General features: G+C 45.2%; 2 protein-coding genes and 1 non-coding gene across 6 annotated transcripts; all 3 read right to left on the minus strand.

Annotated features, from left to right (window-relative positions):
• LOC149304274 (aurora kinase C-like) lies at positions 1-13,332 on the minus strand. Its single transcript, XM_089480199.1, has 9 exons — positions 13,257-13,332; positions 12,346-12,569; positions 10,884-11,034; positions 10,254-10,317; positions 8,553-8,750; positions 5,053-5,191; positions 3,536-3,684; positions 2,891-3,065; positions 1-914 (listed from the first exon to the last, which is right to left on the minus strand). Exons 2-9 carry the CDS (start codon positions 12,391-12,393, stop codon positions 744-746), a joined length of 1,095 nt encoding a protein of 364 aa, XP_089336325.1. The 5' UTR covers positions 12,394-12,569; positions 13,257-13,332; the 3' UTR covers positions 1-743.
• Positions 13,333-17,365: 4,033 nt separating this feature from the next.
• LOC149304275 (U8 small nucleolar RNA) lies at positions 17,366-17,498 on the minus strand. Its single transcript, XR_016272030.1, has one exon. It is a non-coding gene; the product is annotated as a U8 small nucleolar RNA (small nucleolar RNA).
• An 844-nt stretch (positions 17,499-18,342) lies between these two features.
• Positions 18,343-24,073, minus strand: TMEM107 (transmembrane protein 107). 4 transcript variants are annotated; one of them, XM_089480212.1, is made up of 7 exons: positions 23,983-24,073; positions 23,045-23,217; positions 22,760-22,886; positions 21,562-21,629; positions 20,640-20,740; positions 20,112-20,208; positions 18,343-19,013 (listed from the first exon to the last, which is right to left on the minus strand). In XM_089480212.1, the coding sequence occupies exons 3-7, from the start codon at positions 22,844-22,846 to the stop codon at positions 18,944-18,946; spliced, it is 423 nt and encodes a 140-aa protein (XP_089336338.1). In that variant the 5' UTR covers positions 22,847-22,886; positions 23,045-23,217; positions 23,983-24,073; the 3' UTR covers positions 18,343-18,943. The 4 variants fall into 4 exon arrangements, with proteins under 4 accessions (XP_089336338.1, XP_089336336.1, XP_089336335.1 ...); XM_089480210.1 differs by lacking the exon at positions 23,045-23,217; XM_089480209.1 differs by lacking the exons at positions 20,112-20,208; positions 23,045-23,217 and adding an exon at positions 19,151-19,247 and having other exon boundaries at positions 23,979-24,073.
• Between the last annotated feature and the right edge of the window lie 1,455 nt (positions 24,074-25,528).

Here is a 25,528-nt window from a genome sequence, read left to right on the forward strand (position 1 = left end):
CAAAGTTTATTAAAGTTTATTAAAGTCACAGAAGTCACCACAAAGAAACATATACACAAAAGAGTATACTACAAACCAAAATTGTTGAACAATCTGAACAACTACAGGCTTACTCAAGAAAGAAAACTATGAGATTAGTGCCAAGTCTGGAGGTCCAAGTTGATGGTTACCCGTTTTCACTATGAAGCACATCACCAGGCACAATGCAGCAATTCTGGGCACCAAGGCCACCTGAACAACCACCCTCCGGAGGTTTCATGGCTTGAATATGATATTTCACTGGTAGGCAGAAATAAACTGAACTCCCTCCTTTGATATTCCAGTGAAGACTTCTGGGAGAAAGAATTTAAAGATCTTGCAGGAAAACCCTTCTTCCCCTGCTCTGCCCATTTAAAATGCATCAAGGGCTGAAACAGATGGCCCTGAAGGAGCGGTGTCACGCTGCAGGGTTCAGGCCGCAGCAATTGCATGACATGTCCCCAACCTGGCAGCAACTGCATGACATGTCCCCAACCAGCTCAAAAAGGAAAGCCGCTCCTTTTTTGAGCTGGTAAAAAGCTGGCTTTGCTGCAGTGGTGGCGGCTCTTTAGCGTTTCTGCGGTATGGCACATGTAAATGCTGTGTCACTGAAATGCCATGCCCTCACACTGCTGGCACTTATTGCCTGCATGTTTTAGCCCCAAGTCTGCAAAGTTTAATATGTTCATGGTTCAGGTGTGTGCAAATGCTCCTTGGGGGGGCTTTTAACATTGTGGGTGAAAAACTGGAGGTAGCACCCGCTTGGAGTTGGCTTTTACCCAAGGGTGCTCCATCACAGCCTTCAAAGGTAGCCGCTCAGCTGGGTCATGGCGAAGCAGCTTCGAAATCAAGTCCCGGGCGCCTTCAGGCACAAACGGTGGAAATTTGAGATCCACCTGTTGTAAGAAAAAAGAAACAGAACCTATTATCAGACCACAATTAGAACCGAGAGACAGGCAGGGAAGGGGAATTTAGCAGTCTGAGAAAGAAATAAAAAACCTTGTTTCCAAAAGCTGCTTTCTCTCTCCCTACCCTCCACTCAGAGAGATATCTGAGACCAGCCTGGTTAACATTTCTGGGCAAGAACCAAGTTTCTGCATGGCGCCTAAACAGCTTAATACAGGTCCACAAACCCCACAGAGAACCTTCTCTCAGGTAGCAGATCAGGGCCTCACTCTTTCACCTCAAGGAAATCTGTTTTAAACTAGGTGTTACCCAGTGAGTTGGATGGGCAAGGAAGGGTGGGGACAGCCATAAAGAAAACATTCTTTGTAGGGTTAGCTAGGCCATGAAGGAAAAAAGCTCAATGGCAACCAACAAGAGGAAGAGAATAAGATATGAAGCTTGGCCCTCTCATTTTAAGTCAGGGGTAGGCAACCTGCGGCCCGCGGGCCGGATGCGACCCGGTGAGGCCTTGGTACCGGCCCCAGCCCGGTCCTGCCGCCGCGGCATTTGGCCTCTCGCGTGCAGGGGCAAGGGGGGCAATTGTCTATAGACGCCTCAGAAACATGCATTTATATTAATATATTTTTTTAAAAATCAGCAATTTTTTTGCGTGTCCTCCACTTTTTTTAAAAAAGTGTCCACCATTTGAAAATGTTGTCCTACATTTGTCCTGGTTTATTTATTTATTTACTTTTTTATTATTTAATTATTTATTTTTTGGCTTCAGCCCCCCAGTTGTCTGAGGGACAGCAACCCGGCCCCCGGCTCAAAAAGGTTGCCTACCCCTGTTTTAAGTTCAATACTGCCATGATTTAGACCAGGCTCTCATTACAAGACTCACCATTTCCCAGAGGTGTCAACTGAGGCTAGGATTCCTTAAGAGGGTGGCGAATGAATTTAATCTGAGTGGAACTGAGGCTAGGGCCCTGGGGAAAGTGTCAGGAGTGCAAGGTTGTGCCCGAAGGCAGTACAACAGTTTACACTGAGGGTGGTACAGACTGTATCTCTCCACTTGAGTCTGCCTAGGCTGCGAGATCCTCAGGGGATGTGCTTCTTTCTCAGTCCCACCAACCTCACAGGAAGGCTAGAATGGCCCCCTTTTTGCAGTCTTTCCATCAGCAGCCTAGGCATTGGAAAATGGAAATCTTATAAAGAAAAAGCTATTAAGATGATGTACTTTTCTTTTAAACTGCTTTTAGCATTTTTAACTATATGCTTTAAATTGTTTCTGACTTGTTGGCTTTAATGTTAATTAGTTAATTTAGTCAATCAATTAATAATTTCACTATGAAAGCCACCCTGAGTCCCAGTTTGGTGAGAAAGGCAGGGTAGAAATAAATTCTAACAAAAACAAATTAGGCTTAGCTTAGGCTGCCATCATACTGCAGAAATAAAGCAGTTTGACACCACTTTAACATCTATGGCTCAATGCCATAGAATTCTGGGATTTGTAGTTTGGTGCACCAGAGCTCTCTGCAAGGGGAGACTTAACAGCTCATAAAACTACACATCCCAGAATTTCATAGCATTGAGTCATAGTAGTGATATCAAACTGCGTTATTTCTACAATGCAGACAAGACTTTAGAGGTGAGGAGGAACAGCAGCAGTTTTTTATTACCTTACAGATCGAGAGAAGACTGTACTGCCCAGTAGCTTTGAAAATATAACTCAGTGGCCCTTTCCCTTTCTCTAATCCTCCTGTCTTGAAGATATTAGGCAGTTGTGTTTTCCTTCCCATTTCCTGACCCACAAGTAACTCTGAGGCTAGAATCCACAGCACCATGTCCCAGAAACCTAGTATAGGCTAGTCTCATCCACAGTACAGCAACACTACACATTGGTGGCATGCACAAGGCACTGGCCAAAAGGCCCAGTTGATAGGATGGCTTCCTCTTCCCAAGGCATGCTGGGAGGATGCAGCCTCACCGAGACGATGCGGCGGTACGTCTCCGTGTGGGAAGTGCTCTCAAAAGGCGGGTGGCCCACCATTAACTCATAGCACAGGATACCGATGCACCAGAGGTCAACATTCTCATCATGGGCTTTGCCTTCAATCATCTCAGGAGGCAAGTAGTCCAGAGTTCCACACATTGTCTTCCTCCTGAGGCAGAGGAAGAGGTGGGTGTAAGAATTAGAACAGGAGAGACCAAAACCAGAGTAGCTGTTCCCAAAAGCAGTACTTGGGGGGCTTCCACATCCCATTTTTTCTCTAAAATTGCCTTCAAATGCTCCTTGGGAATGTGGGAAGCAATTCTGGAACATTACCCACACACACCCTGGTCTAGTTTAGACCCCAAAGAGGCCTTTTTCCCAACTGAAAGTAGGGCAGAAGCTGAGCTCTGGGTTATTTTCTGGTCTAAAATGTTCCAAGGAGGGTCAACAATATGATGCAATTGACCCTCATACCCCCTTTGAGGGTAAAAAAAAAAGTTTCAAAAATTGGGAGGGATATCAGGAGGTAGCCCCCGAAGATCCCACGGAAGGTCAATGCAGCTTCCTAATCTCAACAGTTGTCCTTCCTGCCCAAAGCCATCATGCACTTTGGGTACCACAACATTAGATGGCACTTACCTGAGGGAGGGAGCATGCACAGACCAGCCAAAATCAGCAATCTTCAGCTCCCCTTTGAGCCCCATCAACAAATTCTCTGGCTTGATGTCCCGGTGGATCACCTTCTTACTGTGACAGTAGATGAGGGCATCGGCCAACTCTTCCATATACTGTATCCAGGAAGCAAAAAAGGGCTAGAGTACCTTGAGATGCCACAGTCTGGACAGACTTAACCCACCAATCCTGTTCTGTTGGTGCATCGTGTAATTGGAGAGAATTGGGGCCCTTTCACATTCTACAATAATATTGTTATGATTCCACAATAACTGCCATGGCTGCATCCTATGGTGTCTTGGGATTTGCTGTTTAGAGAGCGGTATTTAAAATTTTCTGCCAGAGAACTCTCAAACTACAAAACCATGGATTCCATAGGATGCAGTCACAGCCGTTAATCTGATAAAGTGCTGAAGTGGAATTGCTTCTCTGAGCCACACCAGGAGAGATTAACAGGAAATGCTGGTGAATCAAGGATCCAATTTTACTTAGAGAAAGAAATGCATTTCTGTTCCTCTATCCTGACAGACCAGTGTCTGAAAAGAACAGGAGCCCTGAACGCTTACATTCTCATATAGTCTGCCAAGGTTGCCAAATCGCGACTGCCAAGTGCATGTGCTGGGAGAATTCCATGAAGTGAATGAATTCAATAAAAGTATCGACTTCTAGGTGTCAGTTGGTCTTGTACAGCCTTCTGTAAGGTAAGCTCCCCAGTTTCTTGGCGTTGTAGGGGACAGAATATGCTGTGTAACCTTCACAGGGTCAACTTGTTCTTTTTGGAGAATTTCCCTAGCACCAGGATACACAAACAGCAGAGATATAAGCATTTAGGGTTCCCCTTCAGTGACACCATAGTGCTATAGCTGTATAGCATGACAGGATCCTGTTCACAAACCACTTTCTAAAACTGGAAGCTAAATCTATTCAATTCCTTTATTTCTATCCTGGACTTTCCCCTCTCCCACAACAGTGGAACTTGAAGCAGTTTACAAAACAAAAGCAATACAGTGCACCTGCACCACACGCAGCGTTCAACTGATGCTGAAGCCACATGACAGAAGGAGCAATGGTGTGCATGCCCACGCCGTGCGTGCCATGTTGCATGCGCAAGCCCCACTGTTTTCAATGGGGCTTGAGCATACATGGTATTTCCTTTACGCGGAGGGGTCCAGAACTGATCCCCATGTAAGCAAAGGCCGACCGTACAAGAGAGAGACTGGGCACCAAGAAGGCCCACCACTCCAATTACACTTTGACAAGCTGTGTGTGGGGTGTGTGTGTGATTACTTCTCCCTGCTTCCAAGCTTGGAAATGATTTTTTGAACTACAATTCCCAGAATCCCCCTGTCAGCATGGGCCACTGGCTCCTCTCAGAGAACTCCTTTAGTCTCCAAAGTAATATTTTCAATATTGCCTCTGCCAAGGTGTCTATATCTTTATGGGAGCTGATGGTTCTTCACACTCAAAAGAGAGGGAGCGCTCACCGTGGCAGTCCTCCTCTCGTCGAAGCGCTGGTGCTTCTGCAGATCTTTGTAGAGCTCCCCACGAGGGGCATACTCCAGGATCAGGTACACACGCTTGCGATCATGGAAGTAGTTATAGAGGCGCAGAATATTGGGGTGACTGCAGAAAAAGGGAGGGATATCTGAATAGGCCACCAGGAGGCAGCAGAGAAAAACAAGTACGGAGAAGAAGGCATGAAACAATTCAGGCCAGGAGGCAGGCAGGAAGGGGGACATCTTTCAAAGAGAGTCACAGAAAGAACAAAGAGCAATGCTTCGGGGGCTAACACTTCTCCAGATTTTGTGACTCAGTTCTTGGCTTCAAGAGCATCCCCAGATGGGGCTACACATTTTAGGATCAGATACATCTAGAAAAGCTTAAAGTCAGAAAATGTACCCAAAAAGATGTACTTCAAATTGTAGGCATTTTTAAAAGGGAAGATGAGTGCAGAATGACAAATAGACTTGTGAACAAATCTGAAAATGATATACACAGGAAGGAGGCCAATCGGTGCAAACCTGACAGTTGCACAGCACTATGAAACTGCTGGGGTTTTAAAATCCAAAAGCACACTGATGTAAAATTCTTCAAAGAATAAGAATGAACAAATCTTTTGCCATTTTGCTGGTGGTGGATAAACTGATGTGACTGGCTTATTCTGGTAAGAAGAAGTAAACCATTATCAGAAGTTCAATACTGGCTACTGAAGACAGTGTTGACATGTGTTTGGCTCTTGTTTTATTGAAGGCTTGTAAAGATCTATCAATCTGCCTCTGGTTGAAGATTCAGGTCCAATGGACCTTTACACCTACTAAATTATTTATATTACAGTCCCCCCTCCATTTTGTGTGTGTATGTGTGTCCAGAACAGATCCCCTACAAAAATGGAGGGACGGCTGTATGTTTGTATATGGACTACTGATTGTTTGACAGACAGATTTAATATAACTTGCTAATATTTGTTTGTTGCATGCATATTTATTTCCTGACTACTTGTTTGCTTTTTGTGAGATGGATCCTATTTCCCTTTTTTTCACAGAAGTAACCATAAAGGATTCAGCGAGGGAAAAAGCAAACCTAAGGCACAACTCACAATTTTGGAACACTATGAGCTGTGTTCTCCAAACAAGATCGATGAACATGCAATTCTAAGCCAAGAAATACGCAGCTTTAGCCAATGCCATTCCAATATTCAGCACATCAGAGAAGAGTGCTTTCCTGAATTTCCTAAACAATGTAAATTTTCTAAAGTGTGAACTATCTTAAACATGTACACACACTACTAACAACTGGAACAAAGAGATCAACTTTGACAAATTGGTGTTTTTTTGCTTTCAAGGAAGACGACATGCTCTCTCGATCCTTGTCCTTCATGGCTGATGCTGTGCCGCATAATTAATACATCGTTTAGTGAAGGGCAATTTCCATCTAATTTAAAATTAGCAGTAGTTAGACCTCTGCTAAAAAAAGCCCTCTCTAGACTCCCTGATTCGAAACAACTATCGGCCTGTGTCGCTGCTGCCTTTTTTAGGGAAGGTAATCGAGAGGGCAGTTGCCTTCCAGCTTCAAGCGATCTTGGATGAAACAGATTTTCTGGATCCATTTCAAACTGGCTTCCGGGCGGGCTATGGAGTTGAGACTGCCATGGTCGCCTTAGTCGATGATCTCTGTCTGGGCATGGACGGGGGTAGCGTGTCCGTTGGTGCTTTTGGACATCTCAGCAGCTTTTGATACCATTGACCATGGTATCCTTCTGGAACGCCTGAGGGAGTTGGGTATCGGGGGCACTGCGCTCCAGTGGTTCCGCTCCTACCTCTCGGGTAGATTCCAGATGGTGCAGTTGGGGGACGTCTGCTCCAATAAGAGGGAGCTTACATCTGGCGTCCCTCAAGGAGCTATTTTGTCCCCCATGCTATTTAACATTTACATGAAACTGCTGGGAGAGATCATCCGGAGACACGGGTCGCGGTGTTATCAGCATGCTGATGACACCCAAATATGTTTCTCTGTGTCTCCGACTGTTGCAGTGACTAGGGATGGCATCTCTCCTCTAAATGCCTGCTTGGAGTCGGTAATGGGCTGGATGAGGGAAAACAAACTCAGTCTGAATCCAGAGAAAACGGAAGTACTTGTGATAGGCTCCCCAGGCCCAGGGAAGGAAATTTATCCACCTGTCCTGAATAGGGTCACGCTCCCCCTAAAGGACTCAGTTCGCAGCTTGAGAGTGCTTCTGGACTCGTCGCTCCAACTGACATCTCAAGTGGATGCGACGGTCAGAAGCGCCTGTTATCAGCTTCGGATGATATGCCAGCTGCGACCCTATCTGGGCGGGGGGACCTTGAAACAGTGGTACATGCTCTGGTAACCTCTCGATTGGATTTCTGCAATGCGCTCTACATGGGGCAACCCTTGTACCAAACCCAGAAGCTTCAATTAGTGCAGAATATGGCAGCAAGATTGGTCGCTGGATGTTCCAGCACCGACCATATAACACCTGTTCTGCAAGATCTTCATTGGCTGCCCATTCGCTTCCGGGCACAATACAAGGTGTTGTTTATTACCTATAAAGCCCTAAATGGCTTGGGCCAAGGCTACTTGGAGGACCACCTCTCCCCATATAATCTGCCCCGCACACTCAGGTCAGCCAGGAAGAACTTGTTGAGGGTTCCAACAGCGAGATATGCATCAACCTCGCAAAGGGCCTTCTCCATCTCGGCCCCTAAAATTTGGAACACTCTTCCCGATGAGTTCCGTTCCATCACTTCCCTGGATTTGTTCAAAAAGAAGCTTAAAACCTTTTTTTTCCACCAGGCTTTCCCCCATGTCCCTTGATACTATGTGGCTTCCCCCTATATGTACTGGCATCATGAATTAACAATTCAGCTGGCTTTGATTTGGGGTAATTGGTTTTATTTGTTTAATGTAATGTTTTAATATAGTGTTATTGCTATGTTTTTATTGAAATTTTTATTCTGTATTGTTGTTTTTATTGCATTTTCTGTACACCGCTTTGATCATCATGGAAAAGCGGTATAATAAAATTTTATTATTATATTATTATTATAAGTCATTTTTGACTCATGGTGACCTTGGTCAAGGAACATTTTCTCAGCCCCAGAAGGTGGCTGAATATATTTTGCCAAGAAAACCCTATGATAGGGTTGCCATAAGCCCGAAACGACTTGAGGGCACACAACAACAATCTGTAAGTGGCAGAGCTTTCGTCACTTGGTTTTGGAATCAAGGCTCTCTTTTATGACAGCTTCCTAATTTGAAGATGAGAACTGGTACATCAGTATAGTTTCTGCTTTGAGATGTCTAATGGGACCTTTGGCAGCTTGGCTTGTATCTGATCCCTCAGCCAACCTCAGAAGGTCTTGGAAGGAAATTTCTCTCTTGGGTTTCTAAAAGCTTTCCCCAACTAAAATGGCCAGACATCTCCAAAAAGGCTCTGAACACTAACCCTTCGCCGCACTGTTACCTGAGGTGACACTGGATCTCAATCTCTCGGCGCAACTGATGTTCCACGCCTTCCTTCTCCATGTGAGATTTGAAGAGTACCTTGAGAGCCACAATGAACTTGCTCTCTTTCATCCGGGCCAGGTAGACATTGCCAAACTTCCCTTTGCCCAGAGGCTTCCCGATTTCAAAATCATCAATGGTCAGCACTCGGTCTGTCCTGAATTCCAAGATAATTTGACAGATTGCAGGAAAAAGGGAGAATGGGAGCACTGAAGTCTGAATGGTAGCCAGAACATGCAGAGCCATTTCTTCTTCCCCAGTCCTCTTCAAAACTATTAAAATTTAGCAATATACACTTGTCCCTCCATATTCGCTAGGGTTAGGGGCACAAGACCCCTGTGAATATGGAAAAAATGCAAACAACAAAAACACAACGTTTTACCTCTCTAGGAATCTCTAGGTCTTCCAGTGCAACTTTTAGTTAAAGTTGACCATAGAGTTGCACTGGAGGACCTAGATATTCCTAGAGAGAACATATTAATCAAATTTGTGAATAATCAAATCCGCAAATATCAAAGCCACAAATACAGTGGTACCTCGGGATACGAATTACCCAGGTTACGAAATTTTCAGGATACGAAAAAAACCCATATGAAATTATTGTTCCGGGTTAAGAAAGTTTTTTCGGGTTACGAAAAAACTTTTGGTGCTTTTCTGCGCGATTTCACACCAAATCGCGGCTTTTCCCCATTAGCGCCTATGGGGATTCGGCTTGCGAAAGCCTTTCGGGTTACGAAATTGACAGCGGAACGAATTAATTTCGTAACCCGAGGCACCACTGTATGGGGGACTGAGTGTACTTCCAATAGGTGCTGATGATTACATTTAAAGTCTTAAATAAGCTTGGAATCTCAATTCTTGAATGAGAACCTCTCCCCATCCCACCTGCCCATGGATTGAAGGATTTTGGAGGTGCCCTCCTCTGTCTTTCCCTGGTGGGGGCAATACATTGTGGGAGGGCATGGGCTTTCCCTACCATGGCACCCTTGTTGTGGAACACCCTTCCCCCGGAGACCCAACTGGTGCCAGCATAGACTTCATTCTGGCACTAGGTTCACACACATTTATTATTATTAAAGCCAGGGGAATGTCTCTAGTGCCTTATCTGCTTTGTATACATCAAACGCTTTCAAATGTGTGCAACGCCATAAAAAGTTTTTAGGCTGCAAAATATATTTCAGTTAAATCCTTGAAAAAATAAAAATAGATTCTTTTGCATTTTGAATTGATTTTATTCTATTCCACCCTGAGGCTCCATCTGCACTGCAGAAATAATGCAGTCTAACACTGCTTTAACTGCCATGGCTCAATGCTATGGGATTCTGGGATTTGTCGTTCTGTGAGATATTTAGAGAGTTCTGGTGCCACAACAAACTACAAATCCCAGAAATACATAGCACAGAGCCGTGGTAGTTAAAGCAGTGTTAAACTGCATTACTTCTGCAGAACAGATGCATTCTACAAATGCTTGGTAGAGGTGCTAGCTGAAATAAGGACTTTTGTCCCTTTACTAGTTGTCCACAATTAGCAGCATCTTCTGAAATTTCCTCTTGTAGGCAACCATTAAAGGAATAGGAGCCCCATTTCGCCTGGCATCCCTAATCTTTGGAGAGAAGGCTGGATACAAATATTTTAATGAACAAAAGAAAAGGAAACTCACTCAGAGCCTTCTTCCATTGAAGGGGCAACCGAATCTGATTCCATGGGTACCCTGCCTGCGAGAGCTGTAAAGACAGAAGACAAGGTCAGAGTATCCTCCCCAAATGCTAGCAAGACCAACTCAGAGATCAAAGGAACTAACAAATTTGTTCTAGGGAACCGGCTAACATATACCCTCCAACATTTCATAGATGAAAACTGGGAAACGTGTTAACAAGCAACATTAGAATGTAGGCAACATGGCAAAAGTTAGTATTCAGGAAGAGCAAACAAACTCTGGAAGGCTGCAGCAGTTGGCTTTTGCCAGAAGAGACTAGGAAATACAAGACTGCTGAGTTAACTGAGTGCACATTACTTCTACATTGTAAACTCAGTTTGCAGGAAGTAAGCAGGCTGAGGACAACGGGGGAAAGTGAAGAAGAGAGAAACCAGCACATTTTAAGGGCAGCTGAAAAAGTGGGATGGACTGTCCCCGCCAAATCAGGACTGTGAGATGGTATGCTCCTACTCTGTTGATGGATGTAGGAGGCCTTTTTTCCATCTCCATCCAATAAGAGACCCAGCCCAGTATCCAAAACCTCCATAGCTCTCCTACCCGCCCGCTCCACTCCCAGACAAACATAAGCCTCACGTGGGTTCGGGGCAGAGGGGGTCCTCAGGCTGGCCTTCGCGCTGTTCGTAACAGCCCTTTGCATGAAAAGCGATCCAGAAGGTGTGCTGGATGCAGCACTGTTAATTTTATAGGGAACCCGCTGAGGGCCTGACAGACTGCTGTACTGGTACTGCAGGAAAAGAGGAAGACAAGTCAACAAGAGATTGTTCCTTTTGATTTAAATGGCATCTCTAGTCCCAACATTCTAACTGATTTTTATGAATTCATTACGCTTTCTGCAAATTATTTGATTTTGACTTGTTATGGTCCTAGGACTAATACAATTAATGTCCTACTACAATAGCTTCGAGTAAGGTTTAACATTGTAGGCCATCACTGGAGAAAACTCAGAAATTGCAGGCAAGGGGAAGAGAAGAGATATTGCTTCCAACAGGCAGAAAACTGGGCTTCAAACTAGGATCCAAGTTTATGCTTGCACTGAGCATCATGAAATCCCCCAGGAAACATGTTCCACCTCCCATGCAGCCCCTATATGGCTTCAGTATCTGCCTCAGAGATGTTGGGCATCTTCTAGAGCAGAGCTTTGAGAGGCATAAGGGAAAGAAATCACTTTCTCCATAAGCCATCAGCTCAAGAATCCAGATGGATCCTGACCTCAGTATCTGAAAACCTCCACTTCTCTCCATACCTTTCTTTGTTAGACATAAAGCACAACACTCATTACCTATGTCCAGGGCTCCTGTCCCTAAGTCTCCAGTTTTTATGGGTCATCTTCAGACAGCAGACAAGGGTACCAATTTTCCAGTTTTGGGGAAGATGGGCTTAGCTCCAGGCATGAGGGGCAAATATCCGGCTTGCCTAGGAATCCTTCTGTGGGGCAGGGGCTATGGATTTTGTTAGCTTCCTTCCCAATCGTTGTGGCACCAGGATTCACCCTCCACTCTACTCTGTATCCACCTTATGCCTAGGAGAAAGGAAACTAGACTCTATCTGTCTCCCTAAGTAAGTGAGTAGGAACAATCCCCTCATCTCACCTTAATCTGGGAACAATCCCTTCATTTCACCTTGATTTGAAAACAGCCCCTTTAGATAAGATTTCTGTCCAAATTTCCAAACAGGAAAATCTGTCTGTTCTCTCCTCTCTCACAGACACATTCTGTGGGAGTTTGAATAAGCTGTCAGGAACTGTCGGTGATACTTAACACACAGAGTTTAATAAATCCCATTGTGGGAGAAAGGCGAGATATAAATCCTTGAAATAAATAAATAAATAACATCACCAGGGACCAGCTCTAAATCCCTGGCTTTGTCTTGGAAACCACAGGAACTGGGACTATCCTGGAATAGGAACTTGACCCAACATGTCTCTTTTCTTCATGTCAAAATTTAAGCACCTGCAATTTAACAGCCCCCTCTGAAAAATGCTGCAGATCCACTCCCACAATGCAGCCAATATGGGCAAAAGCAGAGCATATCTTACTTTGGAGAGGCTACTGTAGATACTGCTCACGTTCTCTTTATTTGCCATCCTGGACGTTGACAGATCCTTCTTCTCCACGTCAAATTACCAAGCCCCAAGGAGAAAGACAGCCCTGGTGCCCAGCACCAAGCCAGGAGGAACACCCCCAAAATTCCAGCTGCTTCAGCGTCTCAAGTCCTGAAAGGCTCTCTGCCACTCAGTGCAACACAGGTCAAGTTCTGGATCTGTGGACCAAACAACAAACCTATTGCCACCAGAATAATTGTGAGAACAAAGAGCAGCATCCCGCGCCCAAGGACTATGAAAAAACACAGTCTTTGCTTTCCCATCAAGTGGCACAAGAAGGAAGAGGCCAGGCTCAAAATACAGAATTCAAAGGGACCACAAAGACCAGCTAGCCAATCCTCCTGCCATATAGGAATACACAACCAGGTCGCCCCTGAAAGATATCCATTGAGCTTCTGTTTAAAGACTGCCATCTCTGGGAGTCCACCATCCTTCAAAGCCGTCTATTCCATTGCTGAACAGCTCCTGCAATTTTTTAAAAAGTTCTAATGTTTCAGATGAATCTCTTTTTTGGATCTGAGTGCATTGGTTCATGTTTTAGCCTCCGGAGCAGAAGAAAACAAGTCTGCTCCACCTGTAACATGACTTCCTTTCAAGAACACACACAGTGTCATCTCACCCTTTCAATCCAAAGCAATAAATGCACAATCAAGAATTCCTCAAGCAGCCAGCCACAGCATCTGATTATGAATTAAAAATTATAGGGAAAAGGAAGCCATGTATTATGTATGAACAACAAAACAGAACTATTTAACAATAACTGAAGCAGAAAATATATCCAGGGATAGCCATGTCAGCCATGCAGCAAAATACAACAACATCTAAAATGCACAAAACAACAATACCTTTATTGGGCCCAACCAAAAATGCACAAGTCCGTACGTCACACAAGTTTTTGAAGCTTCGCTGGCTTCTTCATCAGGCCAAAGTGTTAAAAACCACACAGAAGAAAAAAACCAGTAAGTGTTAGTTTGTCAAGATGTTGTTTTTGTTGTTGTCAGTTAAGATGGTCTGGTGGGATATTCATGCACACAGAGGCCACTGCCCTCTTTGGGCACATGAGCCCCGGGAAAGAGTAATAAAAGGCAAGAAGTACCATTTAAAACCCATTAGCATCAGAAACAGTAACATAAGGGAATGCTTGCCCAAGGATTCCCCAATGTATAACCCAATGATTGTCTAAGGGCAAGCATTTCCCAATGATTCCCTATGGGCAAGTATGGTTTCTCTCTGGGCAAGTACTGTCATTTGTTTTAAGATGTCCTTACACAGAAATATGTTAGTGACAGACAATATGACAGTTCGATCATATATAAAGCAGCAAGGAGGGGCTACACTCTTGGAAACTAATGTCAGAAGCAACCAAAATATTGAACTGATCAGAGAGAAATCTCAAATCAACACAAGGCATGGATTTGAAAGAGACACAGAACAACAACAACAAAGCAGATGATCTGAGTCAACATCACATCCATCCTGGGGAATAGAAACTGCAAGTGGAGGAGTTGAACAGGTTACCCAAAATATTCAGTCCATTCAAGATGGATTTCTTTGCCAAATTCTCTATTGAATTCAGAAAAACTACTCAATAGAGAAGGAATAGATGCATTGGACAATCACTGACTAAAAGGGATACTGTATGCAGCTTAATACGTGCATTTTGTGTGATGATTGTGTTTTAACGATGCTGTAACCCACCGTGAGCCGTGAGCAGAGGCAGGTAAGAAATAATCATCATCATCATAATGATGATGATGTATGCTTTTCCTCCAATGAAAATCATTCAGAAAGTACTCTGTTTTCAGCAGGTTTGGGAAGTAAGACCAAAGGGTAAAGGAGTAAGAGGTTTTTACAGGAGTAGGAAGAAGGAGGAACAAAATACATTCTTTACTCCTTGTTCCTGATTACCATATAATCCGAATTCTGAAACGCAGCCTGAGGAGTCATGTGGAAACAGCGAGGTATATATTTTATTCAGGAGTATATAACAGGAGCAGGACTAACATTAAGAAGATATATCTTACTCTGGAGTAGGACAAGGAGTAACCCCACAGTCGCTACTCCTCCCCAGCCCTGGTTTTTAGTACTATGTTTTTAGACTCTTTTATTTGTGTGGGTCCCTTTCAGGCAGAAAGGAGGGATAGAAGTCAGCTCAGATCAAAAAGTAATACTCAACAAGATCCTCGGGGATACAAATGATGACAACTATTGTATCTTCTTGTTTTGTAATTCAGGTTTAATGATAATGATAATAAAAATAATAAATACTCAAGAAGATGCAGATGGAGAAGGCTCACGTGCTTCTCATTTATTCTTATTTAATTGGTTTAATCACTCTATCCCATTCGCTTCCGGGCGCAATGTAAGGTGTTGGTAATGACCTATAAAGCCCTAAATGGCTTGGGCCCAGGATACCTGAAGGACCGCCTCTCCCCATACATTCCGCCCCGCACCCTCAGAACATCTGGGCAGCAACTACTTAGGGTTCCCGGGGCGAGATTTGTCTCCACTACCAGGAGGACATTTTCCATCGCCGCCCCGGCCCTTTGGAACACGCTGCCCATAGAGCTCCGCTCAGCTACCTCCCTGGCCCAACTTGAAGACCTACCTGTTCGGGATCGCATTCCCTGAATAATGTCCTATAGCCCCCCCCCCGCCGCACTGGCAACGGGATTGGCTAACCTGGGGCCTTTTATTTTTACGTTCTATGTAATTGTTGCATGTTTTTAATGTTTATTGTTTGTATTTTAATTGCTGTGAACCGCCCTGATCTGATGGAAGGGCGGTATACAAATAAAAATTTTATTTATTTATTATTATTATTATCCCGCCTTTCTCCCCGAAGGGGCCCAAGGCAGCTCACAGTAACCATCCTAAAACCAGAGTACAAATGGCAATAATAATTAAAGCATCAGCTAAGAACCATATACAATTATACACATTAAAACCACAATAAAACCCCAGTACCCCTCCGCTGCACTTAATCGGCCAAAGCGCTCTTGGTATCCATTAGTTAAAAAAAGTTGTTAGCAAATCGACCACTAAAATTAACAAAAACACCAGATGTATTAACAATACAATAAACGTTAATGGCAACTGCTGCCCGGCGCTTAGAGTGGCTTTACCTACTGCAACATCCTTCTCTATCCAGCTCCAACAGCAGACTGAGCGCCTTCGCCTTTCAAATCTACAATCTCGAAACCCCATTGGCTGCTGCGGCGTTCCATGCGTACGCCGGACAAAACGCGTCTCCTCATTGGCTGACAGAGAGCTCCTCCCTCTTTACGCGCGGCTAGTCCTCCACTGCACGCTCCGCCCTTCTGTCACCCTATTGGCCAAGCGTCTTAGGGACCAAAGGATTCTGAGGGGAAGGGCGGGATTTAGGAGAAGATAAGAAGCCTGTCACGATTGGCGGATCTTTTAAACCTTTGAAGAAAGCTCGCAGCTGATTGGTTAAACACTTGAGAACCGCCCAAGGTTTTTTTAAAAGGAGTGATATGTCAGTCAGCGAAGGTCAGCCAATAAGAGGCGAGGAAAGGCCAGTGTAGGCGGATACGTCGGCCATTTTGTGAGTTGTTAACGGCAGCGATTGGAAGGAGAGGACAGGGGGAGGGTCAGGCCGCAGTGAGAGAGCGCGCGCCATAGAAACGAGGGGGCGGGGCTCAAGCGAGCCAGAAAGGGCAGCCAATCGTAACGAAATGACGTCAGCTGCCAGGCGGAATGCAGCCAACCCTGAGAGAAGGCGGTCCTTGGCACGAATGATGGATGGATGGATGTATTGTCCAATCAGAAAGAAGAAAAGGGGAACTGTAACTCTGGCTGCATCCACACTGCAGGAATAGCAAACTGCAACTCCCAGAATTCCATAGCCTTGAGCCAGGCAACAAGTTAAAGCGGTGCCAAACAGGGTTATTTCTCCAGTGTGGATGCAGCCTTGGAGTGCCTTCAATTCGTTTCCAAATGGAATAACAAATGCCAGCCGCCCCATGAATTTAATAGGGTTTTCTTAGTCAGGAAACTCTGAGGCAGTTAGAAACAGAGCCTAAGAGCGCCTGGGACTCCGTGGCGGTCTCCCATCCAAGGGCTAACCACAGCTGGCCCTGCTTAGCCTCCAAGATCAAATGGGCTCAGATGCCTTGTAGGGTATTTAAACATAAAATCAAAGAATCCTAAAGTTGGAAGAGACCCCAAAAAGGGCCCTGGTCCAGCCCAGCCCCATTCTTCTGCCATGCAGGAACTCTCCATCAAAGCATCCCTGACAGGTGGCCATCCAGGCTCTGTTTAAAGACCTCCAAGGAGGGAGACTCCACTACACTCCGAGGAAGGAGTGTGTTCCACTGTCGAACAGCCCTGACTCTCAGGAAGTTCCTCCTAATGTTAAGCTGGAATCTCTTCATGGAGCTTGCATCCATTGCTCCATTGGGTCCTGTTCTCTGGAGCAGCAGAAAACAAGCTTGCTCCCTCCTCAATATGACCTCCCTTCAATATTTAAACAGGGCTCCCCTATCCCCTCTTAACCTTCTCTTCTCCAGGCTAAACATCCCCAGCTCCCTGAGTCCTTCCTCCTGGTGCTTCATGGTTTCCAGACCCTTCACCATTTTAGTCGCCCTCCTTTGGACACATGGCTCCAGTTTCTCCACATCCTTGTTGAATTGTTTTGCCCAGAACTGGACACAGTATTCCAGGTGAGGCTGGACCAAGCAGAATACAGTGGCAGTATGTCTTCTCTTGATCTAGACCAGTGGTTCCCAACCTGTGGGTCCGGACCTCTTTGGGGGTCGAATTACAAAACTCCGCTCTGGGCCTCACAACAAACTCCAACTCCCAGAATTCCATAGCCTGGAGCCGCAAGAGAGTTAAAGCGGCGCCAGGCCGGGATGCCTCTCCAGTGTGGAAGCAGTATTTCTATCTTTGGAGAGACGGAGTGAAAAAGGAGGATCGCCAGTGGGAGCGAGTCAGAAAGGAGCGGCGCGGGGCGTTGCGCTTCCCCGGCCAGCGGAGACCCTAATCACGTCTCATGCTGCCTCCATTCATCATGTGCTGTTTCTCCCGGAGGAGGAACAGGTCAGGATGTACCTCACTGACGATAAAGGAACCTCCCAGCCGCGCGGGGCCCCCTCCGGCCCACTGCCCTCCGGGTCACGCGGGGAAATGAAGGGGACCCTTGTCTCTCTCGGGGGCTCCCTTCCCTCCGTCGCCCTCCATCCCCAAAGAGCAAAAGCTGCGCTTCAGCTGCACGTAAAGAGGGTAAGGAAGCCATCCCAAGCCTTTTCCCAGGGAGCCACGCGGCGCCCTCATTTGCATAAAGTGCCCGGGCCCAATCAGAACAAAGGGGGTGGGCGGGGCTAGCCTCACGAGGGGGAAAAGGCACAGCTCTTTACAGATGCATCATCATCATCATCCCACCCTTTATTATCCCATTATTATTATTATTATTATTATTATTATGTGTTCTCTTCCTCTCTTCATCCTATTTGTAGCCCAAGCATGGGGCTTATCCTCTCCTATCTTTACAACAACTCTGTGAGGTAGGCTGCCAGATGCTGACTGGGCCCAGGATTACCCAGCGAGATTCAGTACCAGGCAGAAATCTGAGCTCAGGTGTCTTGGAGCAGCCACACACAAAACAAAATAGTGGCTTCTTCTGAGGCCCAGGAAATGGGGCCAAAATGACAGCAGAATGATCTCAAATTTAATACATTGGAGGGGGAGGCATATCGGTTTTATTGAGAAATGGAGTCTCTCCATTCAGGTAGTCAACATTTTGGTCAGGGTTCTCCAGTTCCAATGAATTGCTACCACTCAAGCCAGAAAAACCACTAGTCTCCCCAGCCATTTGGAGAGAGAAGACAGGTTCTAAGCCCACCTGACATGGAAGGGCTTACAGGCCTCCAAAGCCCAGGTATACAAAGATTAAGAAGGACTATTTACAACTGACACCCCACAGAAAGGAGGACCCACACTTTCACAGACCCTCCCTGCAGGATTACAGGAAGCATCCAGTTTTATTAAAAAGCCATTTTATTCTTAAACAGCACCACCAACCGTTACCTATCCAGGATAAAATACACATCTACAGGCAAAATGAACACTATCCTTTTACAAAACGGTCATCCACCTTTGATATTTATGCAGGCTGGCCTTCCAGCCGCAGATTCCTCAGTCTGTTCCGAGGGTTGATTTTGGCACTCCAAATGCATGATTTCATATGTGCGTTGGGGTTTTTTAATACTGATATGGGACCCGGTGCAATAGTCAAGGAGCCCCACTGGAGGGAGTCAGCAGGCTGCAGGAGACCACAGCCATGTTAGAACCGGACTTATTGCAAATGGAGACAAAGGACAAAAACGAAGAGGAAAATCTAGGAAGGCCACAAAGGTGACCCCCTTCAAGGCACCTTCCTCCCCTTTCCACTCTCTGCAGTCAGCTTCCATGTGATGCTGAAAAGCACTGACACTCCAGTCGTACAGGTTTTATCGGAAGAGTCTCTCCTGTAGCAGAAGGAATTGGCCTCTGCACCATGTATCCCAGTTCATAGGGGCTTCTTCTTCAATCCAAAGACTGAGATGAAGAGCAAGACCTCAACAGCAGCAGGCAAGGCACTTGAGGGGGAAGTAGAGAGAGGGAAAGGGTCAGTACTTCTGTTGTGGGGATGAAAAAACCCCCAAGTCCCACCTCTGAAGTCTTGGAAGTGTCCTCTAAAACACACACAAACACACAGACAGTGCTATGAATCTACCTGCAGAAGCCCATGATGTACCAGTAAGTGACTGTCTCCCACTGTTCAAAGACAAAAAACGACAGGCAGATGGAAGCACTACAATGAGCGGCCAAAGCTAATGCAGAGAGTCAGGGAAATGGTCATTTGAGAAAGGAAGCCTGGACAGCCAACAGGTTTGTACAACCTAAACAATTCATGCTTGACCAGAGAACATTACCAGCCATTTTCAAGGGAAAAGAAAGAACTGTCCTCCAATATCTAACACAAAGAGAGCTCTTTCTTCTGAACGTCCATTGCATGAACACAACCCACAAAACTGCCATTAAATGTGACAATTCAAGACAGCCAAGAGGTTTACAGTGGCCATTCATTATCTTGAGGGTCCATTTGTACAAAGATGGGCAACCGCAGCAGGTCCTGAGGGCAAATTTTGCCCCAGGACACTCAGGACAGCACAGGTTGTGCCGCCCCTCACTGTAAATGGCCTGACATTTACCTCTACTTGTAAAAAATAGGAATCTTTGAAATTAAATTGTGTAGGTTAGGCTGCACTCTTTTAAAAGATAAAGAGAGGAAACCACACCTTTTTGCCAGAAAAGGGGAAGTCAAAGTAGTCTGGAGTTATAGAGGGCCACAAAAATGAATTTAGTGACTATGTGTTGCCCCACAGCCACATTTTGTCCACTGTTGTGTTTGGGCAACAAAAAACTGGTACAGTATAAATGTTTTAATACGTGCAGGAAGGGAGTCTTGGTCCTAGGGATAAGAAGACAAAAGTCCCCACTCAAAAGACAGAAAAATAACTCCGAATACTCCTCACCCCCTTTTGATGCCTAGTACTTTTCTTCTTCCCATGACCTATCAATGTGGCCAACTTTCATATTTCCTCTGCTGTGCCCCTGATTTCTGGCAAGGTGGAAGAAGAGGTCCCCTGTTTTGAATGGCTCTGCCTGCACAAGTTGCAGCCCCCACAACTGACCTGCAAAAAGCAAAGATCCACCAGTAGAGGCTGACATCCCACTGTTCGAAGAGGAAGAAGAGTAATGTGACGGCAGCAGACGCATGAGCACCAGTGGCTGGAACAGTGAGGGATGCTCGGTCAGGGAGCAACAACAGTCAAGGGGCTATGACCACCCACCCAAAGTCCTGATGGGTGGCTGTGAGATTTGCAGGGCTTGCCAGAGCAGCCACATTCAACAGCTCCTAGATTCCCTGCTACCACATTTATGCTGTTATCACAGCCACAGGGATAGAAACATAAAAATCTTTGCAGGGGTCGTCAGCAGAGTATGTCCAGGCAGGTGAGGAATTCAGGGGGCTTCACCACTTCATGATGCCCACTTGCACATCCATCACTCATGGTGTGAGTGAACGTGTTCCCCAAATTGGTTTCAGTTCTGGTTCTCTGTCCTTGGAGTCAACTCTCTCAGGCTGCCCCTCTGTATGGGTTTCCCCTCCGCATTCCCATCTAGCCTCTGCATACACCTCTTCTATTTGTAAAGGATACAGAGAAGGCTTTGCACATTGTTGAACATGGACACTCCAGAGAGGAAGCCAGCCAGCTCCACCACAAACAGGCCAAGGGTTACTGACAGTGCCACCACCATCCTGGAAAGGGAAAGCCACAAGAAGGGATGTTTCACATTTTTCTAAAGGAACCTGAATTTTCTTCTTGATCTCAGTTATAGCAATCCATCTCCACCTGCATATCTTTCTCTATCTGATGCTCAAATGCACAGACACAAAAAAGCAGCACAAGGCAAGCCATGAAGCCACTGTGCAAAGAAAAATTAGTTCTGGACATGGCTCCAAGCTACACAACAGTAACAGCCATTTCAACACTAACAGGATTTTCTCTCACACACACTCTCTGACTGCTCTCTCATTTAACTACAGGTTGAGTCTCCCTTATCTGGAACGCCAAAATCCGAAATACACCAAAACCCAAAACTGTTCATATGGGTGGCTGAGATAGTGACACTTTGTTTTCTAGTGGTTCAGTGTACACAAACTGTGTTTCATGCACGAAAATATTTAAAATATTCAGGCTGTGTGCATAAGATGTATATAATACATAAATGAATATTGTGTTTAGACTTGGGCTCCATCTCCAAGATATCTCATTATGCATATGTAAATATTCCAACATTTGAAATTCCTTCTGGTGCCAAGCTTTTCAGATAAGGGAGATAACCTGTATCAAAAACTTTTATTATTTTATTATGCTAAACAAAGCCTACTCTCTGTTGCCCCTATCCCCACGCCCTCACAATAGATGGCAGCACTAGACAGAGAAAGCCCATAGCAGCAGAATGCAACACTCACATGTACATGCGGAGAAGCAGTTCTAGGGACTCTGGCCTTAAAGAAGCTATGGATATGCTACAGAAGAGAAATGGAGCAGCAATAGCCCCAAACAGGGTACTTACTCCATGTCTCGATCCTCATACTCCTCCTGAGTGCACTGCAGAGGTAAGGAAGCTCGGACATTGTTATCCTGGAAGAGAAACACTGACCTGTTGGCAATGCATTGGCCTGGTATAAGGAACTAGATGGTAGGAGAGGCCCCCATTACTCCTTTTGCATTGCATTACTCCTACCCTACTGGCAAAATCCCCCTAAAAGAGTGAGATCTGTAGTGGTACGAAAGGTATGGGGTGATACACAAGCTGACGAGAAAGAAGCCAGGCGGGCTGGCAGAAACACCAGAGACAACCCATTCTAATTACTATGCTGTTTCATACAGCATATCAAACTATGTTTGTACTGTATGTAGCATGTGAAAAGGAAATACATTTCCCAGCATTCTGGGAGTCATAACAAACAAACAAACAAACATCTTCCCCAAGCTCTCAACAGTTGTGACAGCAGATAGCCATTCCTTCTTGGCACTCAGGAACAGACCCCAGTGCCTTACTTCCAACAATCATTTGCTCCTATTGTTCCTTGTACAGAGATGGTTTTCAAAGTGGGAAATGGCTCCATGTGGGAAGCATCTAGGGATCTCAGAAGCAGAGTGGAAATTTTTCCATTTCTACTTTTTCCAGACTCCCACATCACTGCCCAGTCCACCCCACCTGTCCCAATGGGAATTATGCTCAACTGTCAGTAAAAAACTGGGCATCCCATCTTGCCAACAGCCCACAATACAAACCCTTACAACACTCTACGTTGTGACATTGTTATATGTCTTCAAGTCAATTCCAACTTGTGGAAACCTTACCTGGCCTAGAGAGTTTTCGTGGCAAGATTTATTCAGAGGAGGCTTGCCATCCCCTTCCTCTTAAAATGAGAGAGTGTGACTCGCTCCAAGATCATCCAGTGGGTTTTTATGGCTGAGCAGCAATTCAGACCCTGGTCTCCCCAAATCCTACTTCAACACTCACACCACTATACTATTCTGGCTCTATACACAATCTAATGTTCCTTTTGCTCTAGATATTCAACATCATTAGATAAGTTACGTGTCCATCCAGAAAGAGGATGGGTTGGTTTTGCTGGAGATCACTTGTGGGAGACATGAATTCATTTTCACAAGGTTTTTGCACTCTCTGAAAAGCACAAAGAGATGGAGGCACATTTGGGAAGAGTGAAATGGCATTCTGAAGGTGGGACTCAGTCTCTCACCCTGGACCAGAAGATGGTGATGACGATGACCAGGTGGGCCGTGAGCGTCAGGAACCGTGAGGGTACCAACCCATTGACCAGCGGCATTCTCTCCTAGCGCCCACAAAGGGATGCAGTCCTGGAAGCACTGAGGACAAGAAAGGCAAGAAGAAATGGCTAGGAAGCATTAGCATGAGCCAACAATAAGGCTTAGCTTATCTTGTTGGATCCCAACATTTAGTGCTCCGTGGTCTTGAAAAAACATAACTATCTGCTACAATTACAGGTAACAATAGGGAAAATTACCTTTTAAAACTGTACTCTGGGCCAATCAACAACCGTCTTCATAAAACATCTGTTGTTATGTTCATGGGTAAAATAGTTTTTGGTCAACTAAATTTGGGTCCTTCTGCTTTTTGTTTTTGAGATCATAGAGGCTTCCTCCTTTACCTTCTGCTCCCCATACAGCCAGAGAAATGCTTGGGACCGGAATTGTTTTGTATTTGTGAGTTTTTCAGATATATAAGGAGATGGGACCCAAGTCTAAACACAAAACTCATTTATGTTTCATAGACATCTTATAAACATAGACTGAATTCATTTATGTTTCATAGGAGTTTATCACACGATGAAGGCGATCGGAGGTTTAGCCCAGGAAAATGGAGTAATTACGCGAAATGGTTTCACACGACGTCTCACAAAAGCCGCCATTAAAGTGGTCACAAAGAAGCATTGACATGCCTCTTTTTACTTTTGGGATTTCAGGGACAATGCATTTCTGATATGACTTTATTTGCACAATTGCGTGTGATAATCATTTGTGCAATTACTCGCCATTTTTGCTTCATTTAAAGGATGCTTTAAATGCGATTCAACCTCTCTTTAATGCTGGATTTAGCCCCAGTGTGATCAACTCCATGGACTACCTTAGAAACACAGCCTGAAGGTAATTTTACACGTAATAATCTTAGAGAGCTGTGGTGCCACAACAAACTCCAACTCCCAGAATTCCATAGCCTTGAGTCAAGGTAGTGAAAGCGGTGCCAAACCGGGTTATTTCTCCAGTGTGGATGCAGCCCCATTCAAAAGAATACAATTAAAGAGTAACAATTCCCTCTCCCTGCCCTTTATTTCACTGGCATCTCTATAAATTACAATAAGTAATTAATTAATTAATTAATGAGCCCCACGGCTTCCCCAGAGGCAGCCAAACCCGCCCCACAGTTCCCACATCGCTCACCTACACTTTGGGCGGGAACATTAATCCCAGTGCTCGAGTTGTGAGGCCTAAAGACTAGGCCTCGCTGCCGTTGCCCCTAGCAACCGCTTGGCCGTCCTGTTCTCTCCCGTTTTTGTCTCTAGAGACGGCATCGCGAGAGTTCGCGAGAGTTCGCGAGAGAGGGACTAAAGCACAGTCGGCCATCTTGGTTGTGGGCACACTCCCATTTGTTTAACCTCTTAGCTGCCATTTTGTTTGTCTCAGCACCAAGCAGCTATATAGGCTGCGTCTATATACACTGCAGAATGGATGCAGTTTGACACCCCTTTTAACTGCCAGGGCTCCTTGCTATGGAATTCTGGGATTGGTAGTTTTGTGAGACACTTAGCCTTCTCTGTCAGAGAGCTCTAGTGCTAAATCACCAATGAAAAAATCCAAAATTTTAATTAATTAAAAATTATTTGATTCATTTAACTTAATTAATTAATTTTTAATTAATTAAAATGCATTAATTTTACAGTGCGGATGCAGCATGAGTAAAATAAAAAAAGGGGGGGGGGGAACAAAATGGTCAGTTCTGCTGCATTGCAACTACTAAGGTCCAAAACACACTGCAGAAATAATCCAGTTTGAGAGTGCTTCAGCTGCCCTGGATCAGTGATAGGGAATCCTGGGAGTTGTAGTTTCTTGTAGCACCAGAGCTCTCTCTGGCAGAGAAGGCTAAGTGTCTCACAAAACTACCAATCCCAAAATTCCCTAGCATTGAGCCAGGGCAGTTAAAGCGGTCGCAAACTGGATTATTCCTGCAGCGTGCTTTGGGCCTAAATTGATCTTTTGCCCCTAACCCTGGTGAATATGGAGGGACAAGTGTATATATAATACCAAACACGGTGCGGCAGAAAGGCAGAAAGCAATGCCTCATGCAAAAACAGAACTATCCCAAGCTGCTGTCTCTCGCAGCCATAGAATACAGTATCATGGAATATCCTGTATCTAACACCTGCTACCTCTTTGTTAGACAAAGAGAATCTTCTGGTATCAGTTAAAGTATTAAGAAATAAATCTCAAACCTTGCATCTTCACTCTCTCAAAACCATTGCTGTTCACGTCTCTTCTCCTAGGAAAAGTACAATCACATCCAAAGTCCACTAAACAGGGATGTCTTTATTATGGGACCAACCAAAATGCCCAAAACACATGTTGCAAAAAGCTCCACCGGCTTCTTCCTCAGCCAAAGGTGTTAAAAATCAAACAGGAGGCTGGAAATGGATGGTGTTACTAGACACAGGCCTGCATTTTGCCAAGATGTTGCTGCTGTTATTCTGGGCCAAGGTGGCATCATGGAGGGCTATCTAGTCCGGCCATCTTGTGGGTCTTAGGCCTGCACCCACACTGCAGAAATAACCCAGGTTGAAACCATTTTGAGTGCCACAGCCCAGTGCTTTCTAATTCTGGGAATCGCAGTTTGTCGGGGCGCCAGAGCTCTCTGACAGAGGCAGCTAAATGTCTCTCAAAACTACAATTCCCATAATCCCATAGTAGGGAGCCACAGCAGTTAAAGTGTTACTTTG

Source organism: Sceloporus occidentalis, unplaced genomic scaffold, assembly GCF_023333645.1.
Source record: "Sceloporus occidentalis isolate IW3139 unplaced genomic scaffold, rSceOcc1.0.p SCAF_14, whole genome shotgun sequence".
Taxonomy (NCBI): Eukaryota; Metazoa; Chordata; class Lepidosauria; order Squamata; family Phrynosomatidae; genus Sceloporus; species Sceloporus occidentalis.

Bases quoted from the DNA above. Each gene is read 5' to 3' on its own strand.
- LOC149304274 (XM_089480199.1), bottom strand. From the start codon at position 12,393: ATGGCAAATAAAGAGAACGTGAGCAGTATCTACAGTAGCCTCTCCAAA. The intron at 8,751-10,253 runs GTGAGTTTCCTT...CTTGGAATTCAG, and splicing joins TCAATGGAAGAAGGCTCTGA to GACAGACCGAGTGCTGACCA. The intron at 5,192-8,552 runs GTAACAGTGCGG...CTTTTTCTGCAG, and splicing joins GAGATCCAGTGTCACCTCAG to TCACCCCAATATTCTGCGCC.
- TMEM107 (XM_089480210.1), bottom strand. From the start codon at position 22,846: ATGCCGCTGGTCAATGGGTTGGTACCCTCACGGTTCCTGACGCTCACG. The intron at 21,630-22,759 runs GTGAGAGACTGA...TTTCTCTTCCAG, and splicing joins TCACCATCTTCTGGTCCAGG to GATAACAATGTCCGAGCTTC. The intron at 20,209-20,639 runs GTATCCTTTACA...TCACTGTTCCAG, and splicing joins CAATGTGCAAAGCCTTCTCT to CCACTGGTGCTCATGCGTCT.